General features: G+C 34.8%; 1 protein-coding gene across 3 annotated transcripts in view; it reads right to left on the bottom strand.

Moving 5' to 3' along the window:
• The window catches only part of LOC121428870 (uncharacterized sodium-dependent transporter HI_0736-like), a 74,194-nt gene that overhangs the window by 4,213 nt on the left and 45,131 nt on the right, over positions 1-24,850 (bottom strand). For 2 of the 3 annotated variants that reach the window (XM_041625752.1, XM_041625742.1), the window contains exons 5-11: positions 18,758-18,959; positions 18,037-18,199; positions 17,277-17,399; positions 15,380-15,519; positions 12,557-12,648; positions 10,126-10,277; positions 1,670-1,790 (exon numbers count right to left, since the gene is read on the bottom strand). In XM_041625752.1, the coding sequence (XP_041481686.1) occupies positions 1,670-1,790; positions 10,126-10,277; positions 12,557-12,648; positions 15,380-15,519; positions 17,277-17,399; positions 18,037-18,199; positions 18,758-18,959 (993 nt within the window). Of the gene's footprint in view, positions 1-316; positions 482-1,669; positions 1,791-10,125; positions 10,278-12,556; positions 12,649-15,379; positions 15,520-17,276; positions 17,400-18,036; positions 18,200-18,757; positions 18,960-24,850 lie in introns of all 3 variants that reach the window. The other variant, XR_005971849.1, reaches the window with a different exon arrangement.

Raw genomic sequence — 24,850 nt, 5'->3', positions numbered from 1 at the left:
CTTAAAAAGCTGTGTGCACTATGAACGCCTGGCTTAGCCGGGTAATATAGGAGCGCCTTGAGCACCTAACAGGGTGGATATGTGCGCAATATAAATACCCTATATTAATTATTAATCCTCGGTTGGACTGGCAATGTAACTATTTTCCCCTCGGGGCTTTGCCCCTCTGGAAAAATAGAAATTGCCAGTCCAACCTTGGATAAACAATTCCCACTATACTTTCTCAAAGTCTGATATATTTGTATAATATCCTACATAAATTAATACTGTGTGCTGATTGGCTTAAATAGCATCAAGTGACCAAACATATTCTCACTATTTTGCGATGATGTTGAAAATGAATCGCCCACTGAAGAAAATTTACTATTCTGTCACGTCAATGATAGAATAGTGCACTATTCCATCACTGACATCACAGACCATCATACGCATTCTGGCACGTGGCTTCAGGAGAAGTAGGTCATTCAGCGCAGCAGGGAATCTGTATTTGGTTCAGATTAAAAAAGGATGAATGAGTTCAAATTTTAGATCATCAAGATCTATTGCTCTAACTCATTAAAGTAGGATATAAAACAAATATACCACCCCAAATTCAATATACCGCTTACCACAAGGAGGGATCACCAGTCATTCTTAAAGTCACTCTTAACTTACGAACAGCTTTATGAAACACCCACCAGGCCTTTATTTCGAAAGTATAGCAGGAATTATTCATCCTCGGTTGTACTGTCAAAATAGTAATGCCAGTTCAGCCTCGGATGAATAATTCCTGCTATACTAACTCAAAGCCTGGAATATTTGTATACTATTATTATACCCCCCCTCCCCCCAAAAAAGAAACAAAAAAGAATAATCACAAATACAAATATTTCAGCTGAAAACTCAATTGGTATTAAATTTGTACCAAAAAAAAAATTATTTTATGAGCAATTATGCCAATCATGCATATACAAAATCAGGATAAACTTTGTAACCACATACCCAGGTGTCACAAATTTGTTTAAAAAGTGTGAGGCTCATGAGAAAAAAAGTGTGAAACATCGTGGTGAGAGATTTTCAAATTACAGACTTAACAAATAAATTAAGGAGGAACCCTCACCCCTATGCAGTTAGGGTTTACATATAGTATACATGTAAGTTCCACCTATGACAACGACCATAAATAAATCTGTAAAGAATCCAACAAAATGACAGCCCGAATGTTGAAATTCACAAATAAGAATAATAAACAAAAGGATTTGAAAAGAAAGAGAATAATTGCAGAGAAATGGGTAAAAATGAAAATGACTCTGTCTTCAGTCAAGACTCCATCCCCATAGAATCATATTGTGGCAACAGATATCCAAGGTTACTGTTATATAATATATATAAATTATTTTATGCTTTTTAAAATTTCACACATAACAATGGTTTTATTACTTTGACATGTCATTTTTGTTATGTTTATTGATATTGTATATATTTTGTGTTTTACTTTATAAAACATTTTGCAATTCAGCCTTTGGCTGCAATGAAATGTTCCTAATAAATCATTTCAATTACAATCACAAGGTTTCTTTGCTTTAACTAAATCTCAATTATTTTGCTCACTGTGATAACATGTATAATCTTATTCTGGTGGTTTTAAGTGATTGATGTTGAGACAGAATTGTACCTAAAATATACTTACCTGAACTACAGTTGCCATGAAGCTCTCTGGAAGAAATTGATACCAGTCTTCTTTATTGTCAGATATAGTATCGTATGCCCACCATATAATCAAGATCACTGCCTCAATAGGTGCAATAAACCTGAACAATAAATTAACAGCGAACATCACAAACATATAGCCTTGGTTTCATTAAGAGACAAAATGTGAACAGCTACCTCCAAATCAACAGTAAGTCAATCAAATGAATTTCTGGATTTTTATTGAGTTTGAAAAAAATGTCTCCACATCCCATGCATAAAAATTTATCAATAATCCACAGTTATGTGACTGAATGCAGAAGACAGATTATCTAGATACATGTTCAAGTTCAATAATCTCAGTTTGACTAAAGCTATGATACACTTTCAATAATCTTAGTTTGTCTAAAGTTATGATACTGCTTCAATACTCTCCATTTGTCTGAAGCTTTATGATATAGGACAACAATCTCAGTTTGTTTAAAGCTATGATACAGGACAGCAATCTCAGTTTGTTTAGAGCTATGATACAGGAAAAAAATCTGTTTGTTTAAAGCTATGATACAGGGCAATAATCTCAGTTTGCTTAGAGCTATGATACAGGGCAATAATCTCAGTTTGCTTAGAGCTATGATACAGGACAATAATCTCAGTTTGCTTAGAGCTATGATACAGGGCAATAATCTCAGTTTGTTTACAGCTATGATACAGGACAATAATCTCAGTTTGTTTAGAGCTATGATACAGGGCAATAATCTCAGTTTGTTTAGAGCTTTGATACAGGGCAATAATCTCAGTTTGTTTAGAGCTATGATACAGGGCAATAATCTCAGTTTGTTTAGAGCTTTGATACAGGGCAATAATCTCAGTTTGTTTAGAGCTATGATACAGGACAATAATCTCGGTTTGTCTAAAGCTATGATACCGGACAATAATCTCAGTTTTTTAGAGCTTTGATACAGGGCAATAATCTCAGTTTGTTTACAGCTATGATACAGGACAATAATCTCGGTTTGTCTACAGCTATGATACGGGACAATAATCTCAGTTTTTTTAGGGCTATGATACAGAACAATCTCAGTTTGTTTAGAGCTATGATACAGGACAATAATTTCAGTTTGTTTAAAGATACGGGACAATAATCTCAGTTTGTTTAAAGCTATGATACAGGACAACAATCTCAGTTTGCTTAGAGCTATGGTACGGGACAATAATCTCAGTTTGTTTAGAGCTATGATACAGGACAACAATCTCAGTTTGTTTAGAGCTATGATACAGGAAAAAAAACTGTTTGTTTAAAGCTATGATATGGGGTAATAATCTCAGTTTGTTTAGAGCTATGATACAGGACAATAATTTCAGTTTGTTTAAAGGTATGAAACAGGACAATAATTTCAGTTTGTTTAAAGCTATGAAACAGGACAATAATTTCAGTTTGTTTAAAGCTATGATACAGGACAATAATCTCAGTTTGTTTAGAGCTATGAAACAGGACAATAATCTCAGTTTGTTTAAAGCTATGATACAGGACAATAATCTCAGTTTGTTTAGAGCTATGATACAGGGCAATAATCTCAGTTTGTTTAAAGCTATGATACAGGACAGCAATCTCAGTTTGTTTAGAGCTATGATACAGGAAAAAAATCTGTTTGTTTAAAGCTATGATACAGGACAATAATCTCAGTTTGCTTAGAGCTATGATCCAGGGCAATAATCTCAGTTTGCTTAGAGCTATGATACAGGACAATAATCTCAGTTTGCTTAGAGCTATGATACAGGGCAATAATCTCAGTTTGTTTACAGCTATGATACAGGACAATAATCTCAGTTTGTTTAGAGCTATGATACAGGGCAATAATCTCAGTTTGTTTAGAGCTTTGATACAGGGCAATAATCTCAGTTTGTTTAGAGCTATGATACAGGGCAATTATCTCAGTTTGTTTAGAGCTTTGATACAGGGCAATAATCTCAGTTTGTTTAGAGCTATGATACAGGGCAATAATCTCAGTTTGTTTAGAGCTTTGATACAGGGCAATAATCTCAGTTTGTTTAGAGCTATGATACAGGACAATAATCTCGGTTTGTCTGAAGCTATGATACCGGACAATAATCTCAGTTTTTTAGAGCTTTGATACAGGGCAATAATCTCAGTTTGTTTACAGCTATGATACGGGACAATAATCTCAGTTTTTTAGAGCTATGATACAGAACAATCTCAGTTTGTTTAGAGCTATGATACAGGACAATAATCTCAGTTTGTTTAGAGCTATGATACAGGACAATAATCTCAGTTTGTTTAAAGCTATGATACAGGACAATAATCTCAGTTTGTTTAGAGCTATGATACAGGACAATAATCTCAGTTTGTTTAGAGCTATGAAACAGGACAATAATCTCAGTTTGTTTAGAGCTATGATACAGGGCAATAATCTCAGTTTGTTTAGAGCTTTGATACAGGGCAATAATCTCAGTTTGTTTAAAGCTATGATATGGGGTAATAATCTCAGTTTGTTTAGAGCTATGATACAGGACAATAATTTCAGTTTGTTTAAAGCTATGAAACAGGACAATAATTTCAGTTTGTTTAAAGCTATGAAACAGGACAATAATTTCAGTTTGTTTAAAGCTATGATACAGGACAATAATCTCAGTTTGTTTAGAGCTATGAAACAGGACAATAATCTCAGTTTGTTTAAAGCTATGATACAGGACAATAATCTCAGTTTGTTTAGAGCTATGATACAGGGCAATAATCTCAGTTTGTTTAAAGCTATGATACAGGACAGCAATCTCAGTTTGTTTAGAGCTATGATACAGGAAAAAAATCTGTTTGTTTAAAGCTATGATACAGGACAATAATCTCAGTTTGCTTAGAGCTATGATCCAGGGCAATAATCTCAGTTTGCTTAGAGCTATGATACAGGACAATAATCTCAGTTTGCTTAGAGCTATGATACAGGGCAATAATCTCAGTTTGTTTACAGCTATGATACAGGACAATAATCTCAGTTTGTTTAGAGCTATGATACAGGGCAATAATCTCAGTTTGTTTAGAGCTTTGATACAGGGCAATAATCTCAGTTTGTTTAGAGCTATGATACAGGGCAATTATCTCAGTTTGTTTAGAGCTTTGATACAGGGCAATAATCTCAGTTTGTTTAGAGCTATGATACAGGGCAATAATCTCAGTTTGTTTAGAGCTTTGATACAGGGCAATAATCTCAGTTTGTTTAGAGCTATGATACAGGACAATAATCTCGGTTTGTCTAAAGCTATGATACCGGACAATAATCTCAGTTTTTTAGAGCTTTGATACAGGGCAATAATCTCAGTTTGTTTACAGCTATGATACGGGACAATAATCTCAGTTTTTTAGAGCTATGATACAGAACAATCTCAGTTTGTTTAGAGCTATGATACAGGACAATAATTTCAGTTTGTTTAAAGATACGGGACAATAATCTCAGTTTTTTAAAGCTATGATACAGGACAACAATCTCAGTTTGCTTAGAGCTATGGTACGGGACAATAATCTCAGTTTGTTTAGAGCTATGATACAGGACAGCAATCTCAGTTTGTTTAGAGCTATGATACAGGAAAAAAATCTGTTTGTTTAAAGCTATGATATGGGGTAATAATCTCAGTTTGTTTAGAGCTATGATACAGGAAAAAAATCTGTTTGTTTAAAGCTATGATATGGGGTAATAATCTCAGTTTGTTTAGAGCTATGAAACAGGACAATAATCTCAGTTTGTTTAAAGCTATGAAACAGGACAATAATTTCAGTTTGTTTAAAGCTATGAAACAGGACAATAATTTCAGTTTGTTTAAAGCTATGATACAGGACAATAATCTCAGTTTGTTTAGAGCTATGAAACAGGACAATAATCTCAGTTTGTTTAAAGCTATGATACAGGACAATAATCTCAGTTTGTTTAGAGCTATGATACAGGGCAATAATCTCAGTTTGTTTAAAGCTATGATACAGGACAGCAATCTCAGTTTGTTTAGAGCTATGATACAGGAAAAAAATCTGTTTGTTTAAAGCTATGATACAGGGCAATAATCTCAGTTTGCTTAGAGCTATGATACAGGACAATAATCTCAGTTTGTTTAAAGCTATGAAACAGGACAATAATCTCAGTTTGTTTAAAGCTGTGAAACAGGACAATAATCTCAGTTTGTTTAAAGCTATGATACAGGACAATAATCTCAGTTTGTTTAAAGCTGTGAAACAGGACAATAATCTCAGTTTGTTTAAAGCTATGAAACAGGACAATAATCTCAGTTTGTTTAGAGCTATGATACAGGACAATAATCTCAGTTTGTTTAGAGCTATGAAACAGGACAATAATTTCAGTTTGTTTAAAGCTGTGAAACAGGACAATAATCTCAGTTTGTTTAAAGCTATGATACAGGGCAATAATCTCAGTTTGCTTAGAGCTATGATACAGGGCAATAATCTCAGTTTGTTTAAAGCTATGATACAGGACAATAATCTCAGTTTGTTTAGAGCTATGAAACAGGACAATAATTTCAGTTTGTTTAAAGCTTTGATACAGGACAATAATCTCAGTTTGTTTAGAGCTATGATACAGGGCAATAATCTCAGTTTGTTTACAGCTATGAAACAGGACAATAATCTCAGTTTGTTTAGTGCTATGATACAGGACAATAATCTCAGTTTGTTTAGAGCTATGATACAGGACAATAATCTCAGTTTGTTTAGAGCTATGATACAGGACAATAATCTCAGTTTGTTTAGAGCTATGATACAGGGCAATAATCTCAGTTTGTTTAGAGCTATGAAACAGGACAATAATTTCAGTTTGTTTAGAGCTATGATACAGGGCAATAATCTCAGTTTGTTTAGGGCTATGAAACAGGACAATAATTTCAGTTTGTTTAAAGCTTTGAAACAGGACAATAATTTCAGTTTGTTTAAAGCTATGATACAGGACAATAATCTCAGTTTGTTTAGAGCTATGATACAGGACAATAATCTCAGTTTGTTTAAAGCTATGATACAGGACAATAATCTCAGTTTGTTTAGAGCTATGAAACAGGACAATAATCTCAGTTTGTTTAGAGCTATGATACAGGGCAATAATCTCAGTTTGTTTAAAGCTGTGAAACAGGACAATAATCTCAGTTTGTTTAAAGCTATGATACAGGGCAATAATCTCAGTTTGTTTAAAGCTGTGAAACAGGACAATAATCTCAGTTTGTTTAAAGCTATGATACAGGGCAATAATCTCAGTTTGCTTAGAGCTATGATACAGGGCAATAATCTCAGTTTGTTTAAAGCTATGAAACAGGACAATAATCTCAGTTTGTTTAGAGCTATGATACAGGGCAATAATCTCAGTTTGTTTAAAGCTGTGAAACAGGACAATAATCTCAGTTTGTTTAAAGCTATGATACAGGGCAATAATCTCAGTTTGTTTAAAGCTGTGAAACAGGACAATAATCTCAGTTTGTTTAAAGCTATGATACAGGGCAATAATCTCAGTTTGCTTAGAGCTATGATACAGGGCAATAATCTCAGTTTGTTTAAAGCTATGATACAGGACAATAATCTCAGTTTGTTTAGAGCTATGAAACAGGACAATAATTTCAGTTTGTTTAAAGCTTTGATACAGGACAATAATCTCAGTTTGTTTAGAGCTATGATACAGGGCAATAATCTCAGTTTGTTTACAGCTATGAAACAGGACAATAATCTCAGTTTGTTTAGTGCTATGATACAGGACAATAATCTCAGTTTGTTTAGAGCTATGATACAGGACAATAATCTCAGTTTGTTTAGAGCTATGATACAGGACAATAATCTCAGTTTCTTTAGAGCTATGATACAGGACAATAATCTCAGTTTGTTTAGGGCTATGAAACAGGACAATAATTTCAGTTTGTTTAAAGCTTTGAAACAGGACAATAATTTCAGTTTGTTTAAAGCTATGATACAGGACAATAATCTCAGTTTGTTTAGAGCTATGATACAGGACAATAATCTCAGTTTGTTTAAAGCTATGATACAGGACAATAATCTCAGTTTGTTTAGAGCTATGAAACAGGACAATAATCTCAGTTTGTTTAGAGCTATGATACAGGGCAATAATCTCAGTTTGTTTAGAGCTTTGATACAGGGCAATAATCTCAGTTTGTTTAGAGCTATGATACAGGGCAATAATCTCAGTTTGTTTAGAGCTATGAAACAGGACAATAATCTCAGTTTGTTTAAAGCTATGATACAGGACAATAATCTCAGTTTGTTTACAGCTATGATACAGGACAATAATCTCAGTTTGTTTAAAGCTATGATACGGGGCAATAATCTCAGTTTGTTTAGAGCTATGAAACAGGACAATAATCTCAGTTTGTTTAAAGCTATGATACAGGACAATAATCTCAGTTTGTTTACAGCTATGATACAGGACAATAATCTCAGTTTGTTTAGAGCTATGATACAGGACAATAATCTCAGTTTGTTTACAGCTATGATACAGGACAATAATCTCAGTTTGTTTAGAGCTATGATACAGGGCAATAATCTCAGTTTGTTTAGAGCTTTGATTCAGGGCAATAATCTCAGTTTGTTTAGAGCTATGATACAGGGCAATAATCTCAGTTTGTTTAGAGCTTTGATACAGGGCAATTATCTCAGTTTGTTTAGAGCTATGATACAGGACAATAATCTCGGTTTGTCTAAAGCTATGATACCGGACAATAATCTCAGTTCTAGGGCTTTGATACAGGGCAATAATCTCAGTTTGTTTACAGCTATGATACAGGACAATAATCTCGGTTTGTCTACAGCTATGATACGGGACAATAATCTCAGTTTTTTAGAGCTATGATACAGAACAATCTCAGTTTGTTTAGAGCTATGATACAGGACAATAATTTCAGTTTGTTTAAAGATACGGGACAATAATCTCAGTTTGTTTAAAGCTATGATACAGGACAACAATCTCAGTTTGCTTAGAGCTATGGTACGGGACAATAATCTCAGTTTGTTTAGAGCTATGATACAGGACAATAATCTCAGTTTGTTTAGAGCTATGATACAGGACCATAATCTTAGTTTGCTTAGAGCTATGATACAGGACAATAATCTCAGTCTGTTTAGAGCTATGATGCAGGAAAATAATCTGTTTGTTTAGAGCTATGATACAGGACAATAATCTCAGTTTGTTTAGAGCTATGATACGGGACAATAATCTCAGTGTTTTAGAGCTATGATACAGGACAATAATCTCAGTTTGTTTAAAGATATGGGACAATAATCTCAGTTTGTCTAGAGCTATGATATGAGACAATAATCTCTGTTTGTTTAACCCTATCTAGGCGGGGGGGGGGGGGGGGGGGGGGGGGGCTCGGAGGCCCCCCTCAACGAGTCGCGCAACTTTTGAGACCGATTTTGCATCACCCGGGTATGCGGTTCCAAAGTTACGCAACGTTATGTGTACAAAGTCAATGTAAATAGTGTTTTCAACCAAAAATCATAAATGTATGATTATTTTTAGTTTTGCTGGCCTTAATGTATGTGTTTTATGCTGTTTATGATCTGAGAAGAGTCCCAAACGAATTTCATAGAAAAACAATGAAAAACAAAAGGTCCAAAAAACAAAGAAATACATAAGAAAACAATATAATACATACATATAAATTGATCTGATATCACAATTTTTTCATGTACACTTGCTAAGAACATCACAAAGATTTTTTGTGCCAAAAATTTGAACATTTGGAGCTTTATTTATGGAGTTAGAGGAAAAAGTATGATTTCGCAAACTAATTACGCATAAATTAGCATAATTACATAATAACGATTCCCATGAAAAAAATTACTATACAATTTTGTAGGTTATATCCCAGACAACCTGCGTGCCAATTTTCGGCGCGATCGCGCGGTCACCGGCCAAGATCTCAAAGGGGGGCCTGGGAGGCCCCCCCCCCCGGCCATTTGAACTCCCAAAATACCCCGGCCTAGATAGGGTTAAAGCTATGGTACAGGACAATAATCTCAGTTTGTCTAGCGCTATGATACGGGACAATAATCTCTGTTTGTTTAAAGCTATGACACGGGACAATAATCTCAGATTGTTTAGAGCTATGATACAGGACAATAATCTCAGTTTGTTTAAAGCTATGATACAGGACAATAATCTCAGTTTGTTTAAAGCTATGATACAGGACAATAATCTCAGTTTGTTTAAAGCAGTGATACTGGACAGTAATCTCAGTCTAAGACTAGGATACAGGTTTAATAATCTCAGTTTGTCTAAGGCTTTGATACAGTTTCAATAATTTCAGTTTGTCTAAAGCTTTGACACATGTTCAATAGTCGCACATGTTTTTCCTTCTCCTCCTTGATGCTTTTGAACTCTAGGCCTTATTTAAAGTGTTTATTTTGACACAATTTGTTTAGGAAAAAGGATCAGAAAAATAACTTACATGACCATCCAATCCCAGGGAGCATAAAGATGCCAATCGTTGACGCTGTACTCATTAAACATCTTCCTACGAAATATAGAAGGTCCTACTCTTATCACTAGATAGAGGAACATCAAACCTGCTATAAGAAGACCAAAACCCCAAACAAAGTCCTGCAATGATAAATAATCAACATAAAGTCAATCATATTCTTAAAATATTATACATCTGATTTTATATCACTCATTATACATCTGAATGACATTTCTCAAATAATAATAATAATATTTTAAAAAAATAATAATAATAACAGTACAGTTCTTAATAGATGCATAACACCAACAGGTCTAATGTGTGTGGTAAACAGGAAAAATCATTTTGTTAAATTGTAGATTTAACAAGAGGAGCACATCTGGCAGTCTCACCTGCATCACGCGATTCAATATAGTAGCAGTGCTGACTTTTAAAACTACTATAAAATACTTATTCACAAAAAACACCATTTTCCTGTATATAATGAATACTATGTTGACAATAAATTACATTTGACCTTGATCATGTGACCTAAGACTATAGGCCTATCTATAAACTTTGAAAGTTATGACAGCAATCTAATAATTACCTCCAAAATGTCAAAAGTTTGTTGCCCGTAAAGGACCTTTGACTTTGGCCATGTGACCTGAAACTCGCATGAGATGTTCAGTGATACTTGATTACTCTTATGTCCAAGTTTTATGAACTCTATCCATACACTTTCAGAGTTATGATGGTTATTCAAGAAATACCCCCAACATGGCCAAAGTCCATTGACCTTTGACCTTGGTAATGTGACCTGAAACCTGAACAGCATGTTTAGTGATACTTGATTACTCTCATGTTCAAGTTTTATGAACTAGACCAATACACTTTCAAAGTTATAATGGTAATTCAACAAATACCCCCAACTTGGCCAAAGTTAATTGACCTTAAATGACATATGACTTTAATCATGTGACCTGAAACTCACATAGGATGTTCAGTGATACTTGATTACTCTTATGTCCAAGCTTCATGAATCAGATCCATAAAATTTTAAAGTTATGATGGTAATTCAATAGATACCCCCAACATGGCCAAAGTTCATTGACCTTGGCTTTGACCTTGATCATGTGACCTGAAACTCAAGCAGGATGTTCAGTGATACTCTTATGTCAAAGTTTCATGAATCAGATGGTGGTAGTTGAACACATACCCCCAAATTGGCCAAAGTTCGTTGACCCTAAATGACCTTTGACCTTGGTCATATGACTTGAAACTCTGGCAAGATGTTTAGTAATATTTGATCAACCTTATGTCCAAATTCATGAACTAGGTCCATATTTATTCTGTAATATTTAAAAAACTAAGATTTGGTGTTGATGCTGCCGCCATCGCCGTTGGAAAATCGGCGCCTATAGTCTCACTCTGCTCGGCGGCGGGTGAGACAAAAAAAAAACAAATAGACATTATAAACATCAAAGAATATTAAGACATAAACTGAACCTAACTTACTTTTACCTCATCAGTTTCTGCCTTGCCCATACATATTTTAAACCCTTTAATGCTGTTTAAGTACTAAGAGAACTCAATGTTTAAAATTAGAAAAGGATATTTGAACTGGGAACACAAATCAAGCTCACCATAGCTGGTCTCTCTTTATGTACTTTATTGCTATATGATTTCCTGAAACCATAATGCAGAATGGTATATGAAGTTAAGGTGATACTTGATGCTAGCTTATAAAAAAAATTGTCCCCTTCACTTTGCTGTTGCTCAAATGCTATTTTTATCTTGATTCTAAAACAGGAGTTTTCAGAACCCAAATGAATACATGTATCTTATTTATATGCCATGATATTGTCAATTGATTATCAATCATAAACCAAAGGATCCTTGCACACTTGCAGGTTGAAGACTAGATTGATTGAAAGAAACATGAGAAAGCAAACTTTTTGGTCGATGACAGGAAGACATGCGAAGTTTCTTTCATTAATTGAAAGGCCATTTTCTAATGATATGTCCTGCATATTGCCGTTTCCCTGATGGAATGATAAATAATTCCAAAAGGAATGAAATTAACTTTCAAATGATATTAAAATAAAATGAAATGAAAAAAATGAAATAAAATATCAGGTATCCATTGGCTAATAATGAGAGATGATACAAATTATCAGCTGAACTCATATTTCCTAACATTTTGCTATGGTGTGAGGAGCACTAAAACAGAAATAACATTTTGATAGATTTGTGGATCTATAGACAAAACTCAAGCACTTTACACCCATACCTGACAAATGCTGGCTATGGTATAATGAAAATGTATATAAGTCTGACATCATATAGTGTTCAATGAATCAAACTTAACACTTACATGTAGGAGAATAACAATGAAGAAGCATGGATGGCAGCCATTACTCATGATTACTAGACTTACCTGATTGATAAGGAAATTAAGACTTAGAGCAGATCCAATTCCAAGTAAAAAGATGACCAATGAAATCAACAATGTTGAGAGTTTCCTGTTTACTGAAAAATATAAAATAACAATGCATCACATACATTAAAATACAAACATGGTGCAGTTGATTGCAAAATTGTGACGTTAGGAAAACCTCTAGAGAGAAAGAAGAGTAAGGGTAACATAATAAATTAAAGATCCTTAATCAATGAAAAAAATTATACTATCTTGCTGAATAACTATGATAAAATATTTTTCATCCTTGGATGACTTTAAGGGAAAATCCTGCTAGAAAGAGAAAAATTAATTGAGCGAAAATACCAACAAGTGGAATGCCTCTGGCCGTCTCACCTGCATCACGCGGTTCAATATAGCAGCAGTGCTGACTTTGAATACTACTCTAACTCGCACAAGATGTTCAGTGATACATGGTTACTCTTATGTCCACTTTTTATGAACTAGACCAATAAACTTACAGAGATATGATGGTTATTCAACAAAAAACCCCAACATGGCCAAAGTTCATTGACCTTACATGACCTTTGACCTTGATCATGTGACCTGAAACTCGCACAGGATGTTCAGTGATACTTGATTACTCTTATGTACAAGTTTCATGAATCAGATCCATAAACTTTCAAAGTTTTGATGGTAATTCAACTGATACACCCACTTCGGCCAAAGTTCATTGACCTTTGACCTTGGTCATGTGACCTGAAACGCGCACAGGATGTTCAGTGATATTTGATTACTCATATGTCCAAGTTTAATGAACTAGACTAATAAACTTTCAAAGTTATGATGGTAATTCAACAGATACCCCCGATTTGGCCAAAGTTCACTGACCCTAAATGACCTTTGACCTTAATCATGAGACCTGAAACTTGCACAAAATATTCAGTGATGCTTGATTACTATTATGTCCAAGTTTCATGAATCAGATCCATAAACTTTCAAAGTTATGATGGGAATTCAACAGATATCCCCAATTCGGCCAAAGTTCATTGACCCTAAATGACCTTTGACCTTGGTCATGTGACGTGAAACTCATGCAGGATGTTCAGTGATACTTGATTAACCTTATGTTCAAGTTTCATGAACTAGGTCCATATATTTTCTAAGTTATGATGACATTTCAAAAACTTAACCTCAGGTTAAGATTTCAATGTTGATTCCTCCAACATGGTCTAAGTTCATTGACCCTAAATGACCTTTGACCTTGGTCATGTGACATGAAACTTTAATAGGATGTTCAGTAATACTTGATTAACCTTATGGCCAAGTTTCATGAACTAGGTCCATATACTTTCTAAGTTATGATGACATTTCAAAAACTTAACCTCAGGTTAAGATTTGATGTTGACGCCGCCGACGCCGTCGGAAAAGCGGCGCCTATAGTCTCACTCTGCTTCGCAGGTGAGACAAAAATCTTGTTAACGAATAATAATTGACTATCAAAGTTTAGCAATTTTGTGAAAACATATTTTTCTTTCTTTTGTTATTAAATGAAATCATAATTATTCTTCATTTTCATGAAAGTGTGTATATCTCCCTTATCACAAAAATAAGTTGTAGCAATGATTGTCTTACACTAATCAGTAGTCAATCTACATTGTTATTGTTTTTACTCTTCGAGAACAAATTTTGAATAAATATATGTTTGACATTTCAAATACACAAAATAATAAGTGTGGATATCACATCATCAGCTGACTCATAGTCTATTCATGAAGACTTGCATGAAATAATTTCACAAAAATAATGCAAAATTTTCAAAATGTCATGACATAATTGTCTGAATTCTATGAAATTTCCACCATGTTTTTGTCTTTTTATACCTTATTTGTTAAAATCATAATAATTCCAGCATGGAGTGCCCTTGTAAACTAAAAGAGAATGATGTAAAAAATAAGGCAAAAGCGATTTTGTGTCTCGCCCACTTATGATGTATTAATCAGATATGATTATTTACGTCTGGGACATAACAGGGTTCCCACAGAAATTTGAAAACAGAATTCCATGACTTTTCCATGACTAAATTGCTGCTTTTCATGACTTGCTTTCTGGCACGGTTTCCAAAATCAGACACAGCAGAGTATGACAATTAAGTATGAGAGAACTTTGCAAGACACGACAAAACGGAAAGCTGCCATAACCATGAGGTAAATGCAGTTGCAAATGAGTTTTCACAAATTTTCCAAATTCCCTGCATGTAAACTTTAACGTTGACCTGAAAATGACCTTTGACCTTATATGACCTCAGACTGCAGCATAACAGGCAGGTCTCCCAAGTCCATCTACCATCCAAGTTAGGTTTAAAAGCGACTCAAGGTTGTGGAATTAGGTGTCATAAGAGAGTCTTGCATGTAAACTATAACGTTGACCTGAAAATGACCTTTGACCTTACCATGTGATTTCAGACTGCAGCACGACATGCAAGTCCCCCAAGTCCATCCACCACCCAAGTTTGGTTGAAAAGCGACTTACGGTTGTGGAGTTATGTGTCATTACAGGTTTGTGACGGACGGACGACATTTGGATCCCTAAGTCTCGCCTTCACCTCTGGTGGGCGAGACAAAAATCACTTATATACTATTCAACAGGCTTGCAATTAACCAAACACAACAACTCACATGTATACTGTTCAAAACGACTGCCATTAACCAAAAAGAATTAACATCATATTCAATAGGCCTGCTCTAACCAGACAGAATAATCCTTTCAAATTGACATTACTCACAAATCTTAGCATTATGAATCTCTGGATAGCTAAGAGGGATAATTCTTGAATATACTCACATCCAAAATCTTCCATGACCTTGACAAGTAGTTCAACATTAGCTGTAAGAGAGCTTAGGCCAGCAAATACAATGGATATGAAGAAGATTACACAGACAAAACGACCTCCTCTCCCAATCTCATTGAAAAATATTGGAAACCTGTGGAGATATTCGAAATTGAGTTCCAATTACAAAACAAAATGGGATTCTTTGTTTTCATCTACATCTACGAATGTATAACTAAAATTAGATTCTCAGAAAGAAAAATCCATACTTGTAAACTGGGTTCCAAATGAAACTGATCAAATTCTTCAAGGGCACTGCACAAAATCCAATCAGTCAAAATGAACTATATATTTAAACAGAAATGATTGTTATACTAAATTTGATGACCCTGAATGGCCTTTGATCTTAATCATGTCATCTGAAACTTGTGCGCAAGACAATTAGTGATAATCTATTATTCTTAAATGTCCATGTTATATCAACTAGATCTGTAAAATTTAAAACATATATGATATTTCAAAAACTTAACCTTGGTTAAGATTATTATGTTGACATCATCGGTGCGTAAGTCTTGCTCTCCTCCTTTGCAGGCAGGCATGACAAAAATTGTTTGGAAAACAAGATGAATATTTATTCATGAAAAACACCATTCACTATACTAAATTCTATGACCCTGAATGACCTTTGATCTTAGTTATGTCACCTGAAACTTGTGCAAGACAGTAATTAATTATATAAAAATGTCCATGTTGTTCTAGATCTGTAAAATTTCAAAGCTATGATGATATTTCAAAAACTTAACCTTGGTTAAGATTTTTATGTTGACAACATCGATACCTAAGTCTTGCTCTCTTATGCAGGCAGGCAAGACAAAATGGGTTAAAAAGGTTGGTCGATTACATGAGGCAAAACCGTCGTTGGAGAAGATAAACCCCTCTTACAAACCATGGAAAATCTAAATCATCCCAGGCCAGTTATTTAAGTAAAACCCGTGTTTCTTGACCTCGATGGGTCAGAAAAGAACTCAATCACAATTACATACGCAGCACGTCAATTTGAGAAAACTCACTAACCATCCCATGCAGTCATTTTTATTTCTCTTTAATAGCTTCTTTATTTTGGGGCCGATTTCCTTCGTTCGAAACTTAAAACAGAATAACGTTGGATTTCAAAATACAATATATCTTCGAAAACTTGATTAAATATCAATACAATAATTCAATTGCAAAAGGCCTAATACATGCAGAGCTGCTCTTACATGTATGTAATATCACATCTATTGTTTATGGTCTGCGAAGGAGAAATGCGAAGGAGAAATGTTACATAAGAGGGATCATTGGGCGATTCAGGATTGATAGTGCTTGGGAATGAAATATCTTGGTTCCTCCGAGGATTTTGTTATCAGGGTATATGACTGCAGCATGAACCATGAGCTGGTGCAGCGATTCTGCAACAAGGGTTTGACGCAATGACCCTTAATCATACCTTTAGACTAGCTTTAATATCACAGATTTTATATTACATCACTTTGATGTATAAATATGAATATAATATAAATGGACAGATATCAATTAATTTCTGAACACTAGGAAAAAAATATTCATGGATTTCAAACCCATTTTAAAATAAGGTGATTTGGGTATAATTTGTATAACATTCCAATAAGTCATACATACTACATGTACATGTATGCTTATTCAAATGGATGGATGTATGCTTTGGTACAGAAAGAAGTATTTGGTTACGGGAAGTGCACCAATATTAGATAATGGCATTGTCACAAACATGGGGCAGAGTTAGAAATACATGGCTACTTTTTGGCTACATGAATAAGAAATTACACCATAGGGGCACTATCACAACACAAACATAAATTATGGCTGGTGTAAATACAGTATACATATACTTACCAAATAAAAGTTAGTCCTGTGTTACCTGGGCCATTTTCTCCAAGTAAATCCACTATTTCAGATTTGTTGAGAGAACTTTGAGTTGAAAAGACAGTTGCATATGTCAGCATACCACATATCAAACTACAAGAAAGAGAATACTACAAGTCAATCAACATCTAATTATAGGTTAAAAATCAAGAAGATAAAAAATAACTCTCGTTTTAGTTCTGTCACTTTGTCTTGACTACATCTTGCATTCATGTAGATGTATGATGTCCATAAAGTCTACAAGATATGAATTCAGACAAGTTGTGGCTTTGCCATTTCAAGTTTTGTAAAGTGAAATGCCCAATAATGATTTCATAATCTATTAGCAACATATGTTACTTAGGGCGTATCTTAAGATATATAAAAAAAAAATCTTAGTTGCAAAGTCCCATGTGTCACCTGTATCTTTGAGATATCACAACAACAAATCAGCTAAAAAGTGCACTCTACTAAAAAAAAGGTGATAAAATGACGAGTGTCATATTAATCTCTTCAAAAGATAAAAAATGTGAATGATGATATTCAGTTACATATTTCTTGAAAGTGTCTGAATGAATTTTATTGCCACTCTTCTTCCTGGCTGTTTTTTGTGTTATCCACAAGAGAAGTATTGATTACATTATGAATTCAAGGTTCAGTATTTTTAAAGACCTTTGTAAGGTTAGTCTATGCCTTTAAAATCCAAACAAATAATGAGTGGTGACAAATCATGATAAACTTGGTTATTTACCTGACAATATTATTTCCAATAGGGACAAGAATACCATATCGTACTATCCCAGTTTCAGCAGTCATATAGGCAGCATATGAAACAAATAGACCAGCAGCTGCACCTGTATCGAATGCATTTTGACTTATGGCATCTACCCACATCCTAGGGTTTCTAAGCTGCACTGTAGGAAATGATAAAAGCAATGGTTTTTTTTTAGATTCCATGCATTGTCTCACTTATAAGAAATAAGGAATGGTTCCTCAGACTCAACACATCCACTCACTTATAAAGGATATGTTATTCAGACTTTATACATTAACTCAATTATAGGGAATAAGGTAAGGTTACTCAGACTCAACAAATCAACTCACTTAAAAGGGAATAAGGTTACTCAGATTCAACAAATCAACTAACTTATAGGGAATAAAGGAAGTCCTCATTTGCATATCACTGAGTTGTGCATATAATTGTTTTGTAAAAAGTAAGCGAAACTATAAAATGTCATAACTTTCTAATTTTACATATGATTTTGATGAAACATTAATCTTTATGCCTGTTTGATTTTTAACTATTGATTCAAATCCACATTTTTCTGGGGTGGACTTGACCTTTCATCTGAAAATTAAACTCATCCCACAACAATGTTAACCATGTAAATGTATTAAGTAAGCATAGAAAACATGAGCAAAATGAACCCCAAAACACATATAATAAAAGGAACAGACACTATGGCACTAACCCCAATCAGGTGTGAAGAGAAAGCGAATGCCATCATCAGCATTAGGCAAAGTCAAGCTCCAGATGAAACAAATGATGATGAGGAGGAGGAAGATGGATACAATGATGGAACTGACCAACTCAATGCTTTTGACCCCCCAGAGAACAATCAGTGCTGATAACAGGATGGATATGGCATGAAACAATACTGGCATGGCAGATTCCTGATGAAAACAAAATAAAGCAAGGAGAATAAGAAGAAAGATGATTATGAAACGTAAAGAAAAAAAATTAAGCAAGGAGAGCAAAATTGAAGGTGGGCATGCCTCAGGGCACAAACTTGGACCCATACTATTTCTTGTGCTGGCAACTAATGCCTTCTCAGACAGCAACCGAAGGTACTGGAAGTATCTGGATGACTTGACACTAGTAAAATCAGAAAAGCGGGGCGCTACTGGTGAAGTTAAGTGTACTTTAAGTACATTAGGATACTGGAGTACAAGTAATAGCATGAACCTAAATCCAGGGAAATGCTTTGTTATGTGTGTAGATTTTTTAATTTCTCTCGATAACCAAACATTGGTTGAGGTATCTTTGATGAAAATCCTAGTTATCCTTATCCAGTCAGACTTGAAGTAGGATGGCCAGGTGAATAGTATGATTGGCCAAGCTAATAGACGAATGTAAATCCTTAGATCATTGATTCCATTCAAGCTATCAAAGGCAAAGTATTGATCTATAGAGGATATCTTGGGAGTGGTAAAGTTGATTGTAGGCCATTCTTATCTATGACAGTAAAGCACGCTCCAGCAAACCAACCTCAAGATCTTATAGAGAGCAGGTGCAATAAAAAATGTCCCAAATGTGGCAAATCCCTCTTGAAGTCTGACATTTTCCACCAATAATTCCCTATAAAAAAGGAGAAAAGATTGCATTTGAGGAATACCAATATAAATATGTTGATATCTGTCAAATGTCAGACTGAAAGATACAGATCACATCCCATTCCGTTCGAAGTGTCATCGCTGAATGAAAATAAATTTTACTGAATGGTAATACAAGGGGGGGGGGTAACATTATGTCTTATCGTAATTGGTTGACCCCTTTTGAATCTTCAGATTATATTTAGCTGTATTTAATATCTTTATTTGTTTTGCTTTGATATAAACTGAACATGCTTATCATGACAATACAGTTAATCCAAATCTAGAGGGCCTATAGTTGGATCATATTTAATTTTGTGGAATTATTCTGCATAAAATAATATTAAGATGAAGAAATGGAAGAAAGGGGAAAAAAGAAGATATGTATATGCATGTGTGTGTGTGTGTGTATATATATATATATATGATCATCAAAAAAATGAAGTGTCGAGTGAGTTTAAACGCTAGCCTGTAAAACCTCTTAATTTTTTGAAATTATTGAAATTCGAGCCTTATTTCAAATAACCAGAACTTTGTAATTTCTTGACCATTTTCTGTAATTGGGGTATCATGTATACATGTATTTAATTGGTATATGCGAGATCATTTCATGGGAAAAAAAAGAAACTACACCAAAAAACAAGAGAATTAGAAAACTGATCATAGATTAACAGTATACAACATTAAACATCCTGAAATGTCAAGCATCCATGCACTTTCATATTTACAGAATTTGCTTCCATGAAGGACTGACATGTTTCCTGTGTATATGACCCCCCCCTCCAAAAAAAAACACCCCAAAACAACAGAAGAAGACAGGGCCATTATTCACACAAAGAGGTACAGGAAGTAATACGTAGGAGCAAAGTACTTATAAAATCCCTGTAATCATTGTATTCAATTTGTCTCCTTTTTTCACATATCATGAACTTTTTTCCCCAAGTTGTTTTTTCATACAAAGCATAGTCAGACTGTGTACTGTGTTGTGATAAAGAGATGTTTAGTTCTTATCAATAATAATGGAGTTACAGCTCCAAGTATGAGTCAAGGTGTCTCCAAATGTAACGTGGGCCGGTAACTGTGGAATAGCCCATTGCAGTTTTTTGTGTGTCTCAAGAAAAAAAAAATTGACCTGAAAACTATTTACTTGATTTTACAATTAATTCTCTCCCCCCATTGGTCCAAATACAAGACCGGGTTAATTTTTGGTTTTGGTGTTAGCTGATGAGGGGGGGGGTGAATCAACCCCCCCTCCTCATCAGGGGGCCATGCAAACACCATGAAAATGGGCATGATAATAGTGTGGAATGTAATCTAATAGACTATGGTATTTTTTTCCTAAATCATCATATTTTTATTATTTATATGAATAAATTATGCTAATTCATGAGTAAATCATATATTTTGCTCTAATTCACTATAAAATGCTCATAAATAATGCTATTGCTCACAATTAAAAATGAAAAAAAAAATCCTGGTTTTAAAATGATTTTTTTTAATGTATTTTGTTGTTATATGAATTTGAAGCATAATTATGCTATAAAATCAATTACTTTCAGCTGATGAGAATGTATCTTTATGAAAAAGGTGAGAAAACTCAATTTATATTTACTTTGTACACAAATTCATGTTTTGGATGAATTTCGGGTCTGACATTAAGGGTGTGTTTCTTTCGTTTCAGAACGCCGATCGCAAACGTAGTTCTGGAGATGCAGCTGGCTTTGCATCATAATTTTCGTTGAGCAGGAAAATTGGTCAAATTGGGTGCCCCTTTTTCGAAAGGTTTTTTCTGAGTGTTGTTATGAATGACTATTATTTTAATTTCCAAAATTTTTCAATCTTTATGTAATTGCATGGAGCTACTTGACATAGCTATTGAATTGAAGGTGAGTATAATAGTTAGATAAATAAAGAATATTAAAAGATACATAATAAGATATCGATTTGTTTATGCTACTGAGACGTTTGGCTTAGCGATGTCTCCTCATTATAACTCATGTTCCTTTTTTTCGTAATTTTAAATTAGAGGAATAGTGATAGTACTTAACTTAATAATCATACATGTACATGCAATATACATTGGTCATTAATAGAATCATAGAGAGATGAGAGGTAATTCTGTGAAGGAAAGTCCCTGTTATAACCATGCGACTGTATTTGCCTACGGATTTTCATCTCACCAGAAGCATGTACACTATGATGTCATTTAAACACGTTTACGATTGCCGTCCTGTTTACACTTCCCAAGAAAGCCTGATTCTGGTCAAACAACATTCAGAAATGCACCTTATTGTAAGTTTAACATCAGCGTTCTGAAAGGTTGTTTAAATCAGTGCTTCTCAAATGGTGGAACGCGGCCCACTGGTGGGGCGCGAAGCTCTCCCATGTGGGTCGTGAGAACCTCCAGAGGAAGAAAAAAAATGGGGGAAAAGCTATCGTAGTATGTTTCACAGACCAGGACCTGTCCGACAGCCCGAATATGTTATGTTTGATTGGTCTACGTGGGTCAAACAAAGCTAAAGCATGCTTTATGCATGTTGCACTATGCATACAGATTATGATGGTTTCGATCTAACTCTGATGTGAACCTTATCATGTATGCATATTGTGTAGAATTTGGCTAATTGTCGCCCACTTACCAGACCTTTGTGAATGCACTTAGTTCTTGAACTGTTTGTTTCGAATGTGCTTCAGGGCTCTGTGTTCAAATTTCACGAAAACATACTTTAATCAACATGGACCTTTTTTAAGCGATTTAAAAGGGCAAGGGAGGAAACAAATCAAAAAGTCTCTAAGAAAATATAACCCTGAATACAAGCATTTGGATTCATCATGACTGGCAGAGATGCAAAATCATTTGCAATGTGTGTCGAATGTAAAAGGTATTCAGCATTCTTGTTATTATGTTGTTATGTTGTCATGGTTGTATACGTTTGGAGGAGGGGCTCAAAGGCCGGGCTACTGAAAGTTATACGCGCTAATATGTCCATTATAATCATCGAGACAAATAGTCATATCGCTTTCGTAAAATTTTGGTAGGTGGGCCTCGAAAAATATTTGAGAGTCAAAGTGGTCCTCGAGTAAAAAAAAAATTGAGGCGCTGGTTGAAATGATAGGAAGCATGGATGCAACCATATGAAATCGCTGATTCTGGCCTGAAAAGTGGAAGCATAAACACGGCCTTAGTTACATAATATTGAGTGATTTTTGAACCGCATACCCGGGCATCGTAAATTTGGTCTCAAAAGATGCGCAAGACTTCAAAGTAAAAACTCAGCAGGTGGTACAGTCTAAAAATTTTGCGCATCGGAACGCTCAAGGGGGGGGGGTGATTGAGTCATTCAACCCCTCCCTCTGTTTAACGATTAACAGAATGGAAGGGGGGCCATCATGGTCCCCCTCAACGCTTCACATGATATTTCTGAAAACCAAAAGGATAGCACTGCAAAATTGTAGGATTTTTTTTCTTTGAAGTCTCGCGCAACTCTTGAGAGACCAAATTCGCGACATATGGGTACAGCATCACGACATCACTTTGTGTACAAAGTCTATGGGAGATGAAATTCATAAAAGGGTGATTATTTTTCGTTCTAATTGGTCTGCTTAATTTATTTAGGTTTTATTTAGTTGCTAAATGGTCTGTAATAATTTCCATTGAAAAAAACAACGAAAAACAAAGGATGAAAAAACAAAGAAATAAGAAAATCTAAAAACAATGAAATACAGTGTACATAAGAACAAGTGGAATGCCTCTGGCCGTCTCACCTGCATCACGCGGTTCAATATAGCAGCAGTGCTGACTTTGAATACTACTCTAACTCGCACAAGATGTTCAGTGATACATGGTTACTCTTATGTCCACTTTTTATGAACTAGACCAATAAACTTACAGAGATATGATGGTTATTCAACAAAAAACCCAACATGGCCAAAGTTCATTGACCTTACATGACCTGTGACCTTGATCATGTGACCTGAAACTCGCACAGGATGTTCAGTGATACTTGATTACTCTTATGTACAAGTTTCATGAATCAGATCCATAAACTTTCAAAGTTATGATGGTAATTCAACAGATACACCCAGTTCGGCCAAAGTTCATTGACCTTTGACCTTGGTCATGTGACCTGAAACGCGCACAGGATGTTCAGAGATACTTGATTACTATAATGTCCAAGTTTAATGAACTAGACCAATAAACTTTCAAAGTTATGATGGTAATTCAACAGATACCCCCAATTCGGCCAAAGTTCATTGACCCTAAATGACCTTTGACCTTAATCATGAGACCTGAAACTTGCACAAAATGTTCAGTGATGCTTGATACTATTATGTCCAAGTTTCATGAATCAGATCCATAAACTTTCAAAGTTATGATGGGAATTCAACAGATATCCCCAATTCGGCCAAAGTTCATTGACCCTAAATGACCTTGGTCATGTGACGTGAAACTTGTGCAGGATGTTCAGCGATACTTGATTAACCTTATGTCCAAGTTTCATGAACTAGGTCCATATATTTTCTAAGTTATGATGACATTTCAAAAACTTAACCTCAGGTTAAGATTTCGATGTTGATCCCTCCAACATGGTCTAAGTTCATTGACCCTAAATGACCTTTGACCTCGGTCATGTGACATGAAACTCTAATAGGATGTTCAGTAATACTTGATTAACCTTATGGCCAAGTTTTATTAACTAGGTCCATATACTTTCCAAGTTATGACGTCATTTCAAAAACTTAACCTCAGGTTAAGATTTGATGTTGCCAGCGGCGCCTATAGTCTCACTCTGCTTCGCAGGTGAGACAAAAATATTGGCTTTCGCAATTTTTCGTTGTGGAAACTTTTAAATTAGATTACAAAGATGGGATCTGCAAGAAAATCTGAAGTGACATTGTGTGTTAAATATGCAAATAATTTTTTCATTAATAAATTTACATATTTCATTCATATAATGAATAAAATAATAATTTTCAGACTTTTTTAATACTAGCTTGTAGTTTATGTGGTAAGAATGTGTATGCCAAATTTATGTGCGATCGTGTGAATGGCGGCCAGGATCAGAAATGGGGGGGGGGGGGCATCATGGCCACCACCCCCAAGTCCTCGTTACATCTCAAATAGCCCAGTCCCTTCAGAGTTAAAGGGGTGTAGCTTATATTAATAGGTTTATAATTTACATGGACACCTG

Source organism: Lytechinus variegatus, chromosome 1, assembly GCF_018143015.1.
Source record: "Lytechinus variegatus isolate NC3 chromosome 1, Lvar_3.0, whole genome shotgun sequence".
Taxonomy (NCBI): domain Eukaryota; kingdom Metazoa; phylum Echinodermata; class Echinoidea; order Temnopleuroida; family Toxopneustidae; genus Lytechinus; species Lytechinus variegatus.
Note: the sequence above shows the minus strand (reverse complement) of the source record. Positions and strands in the feature narration are given on the sequence as shown.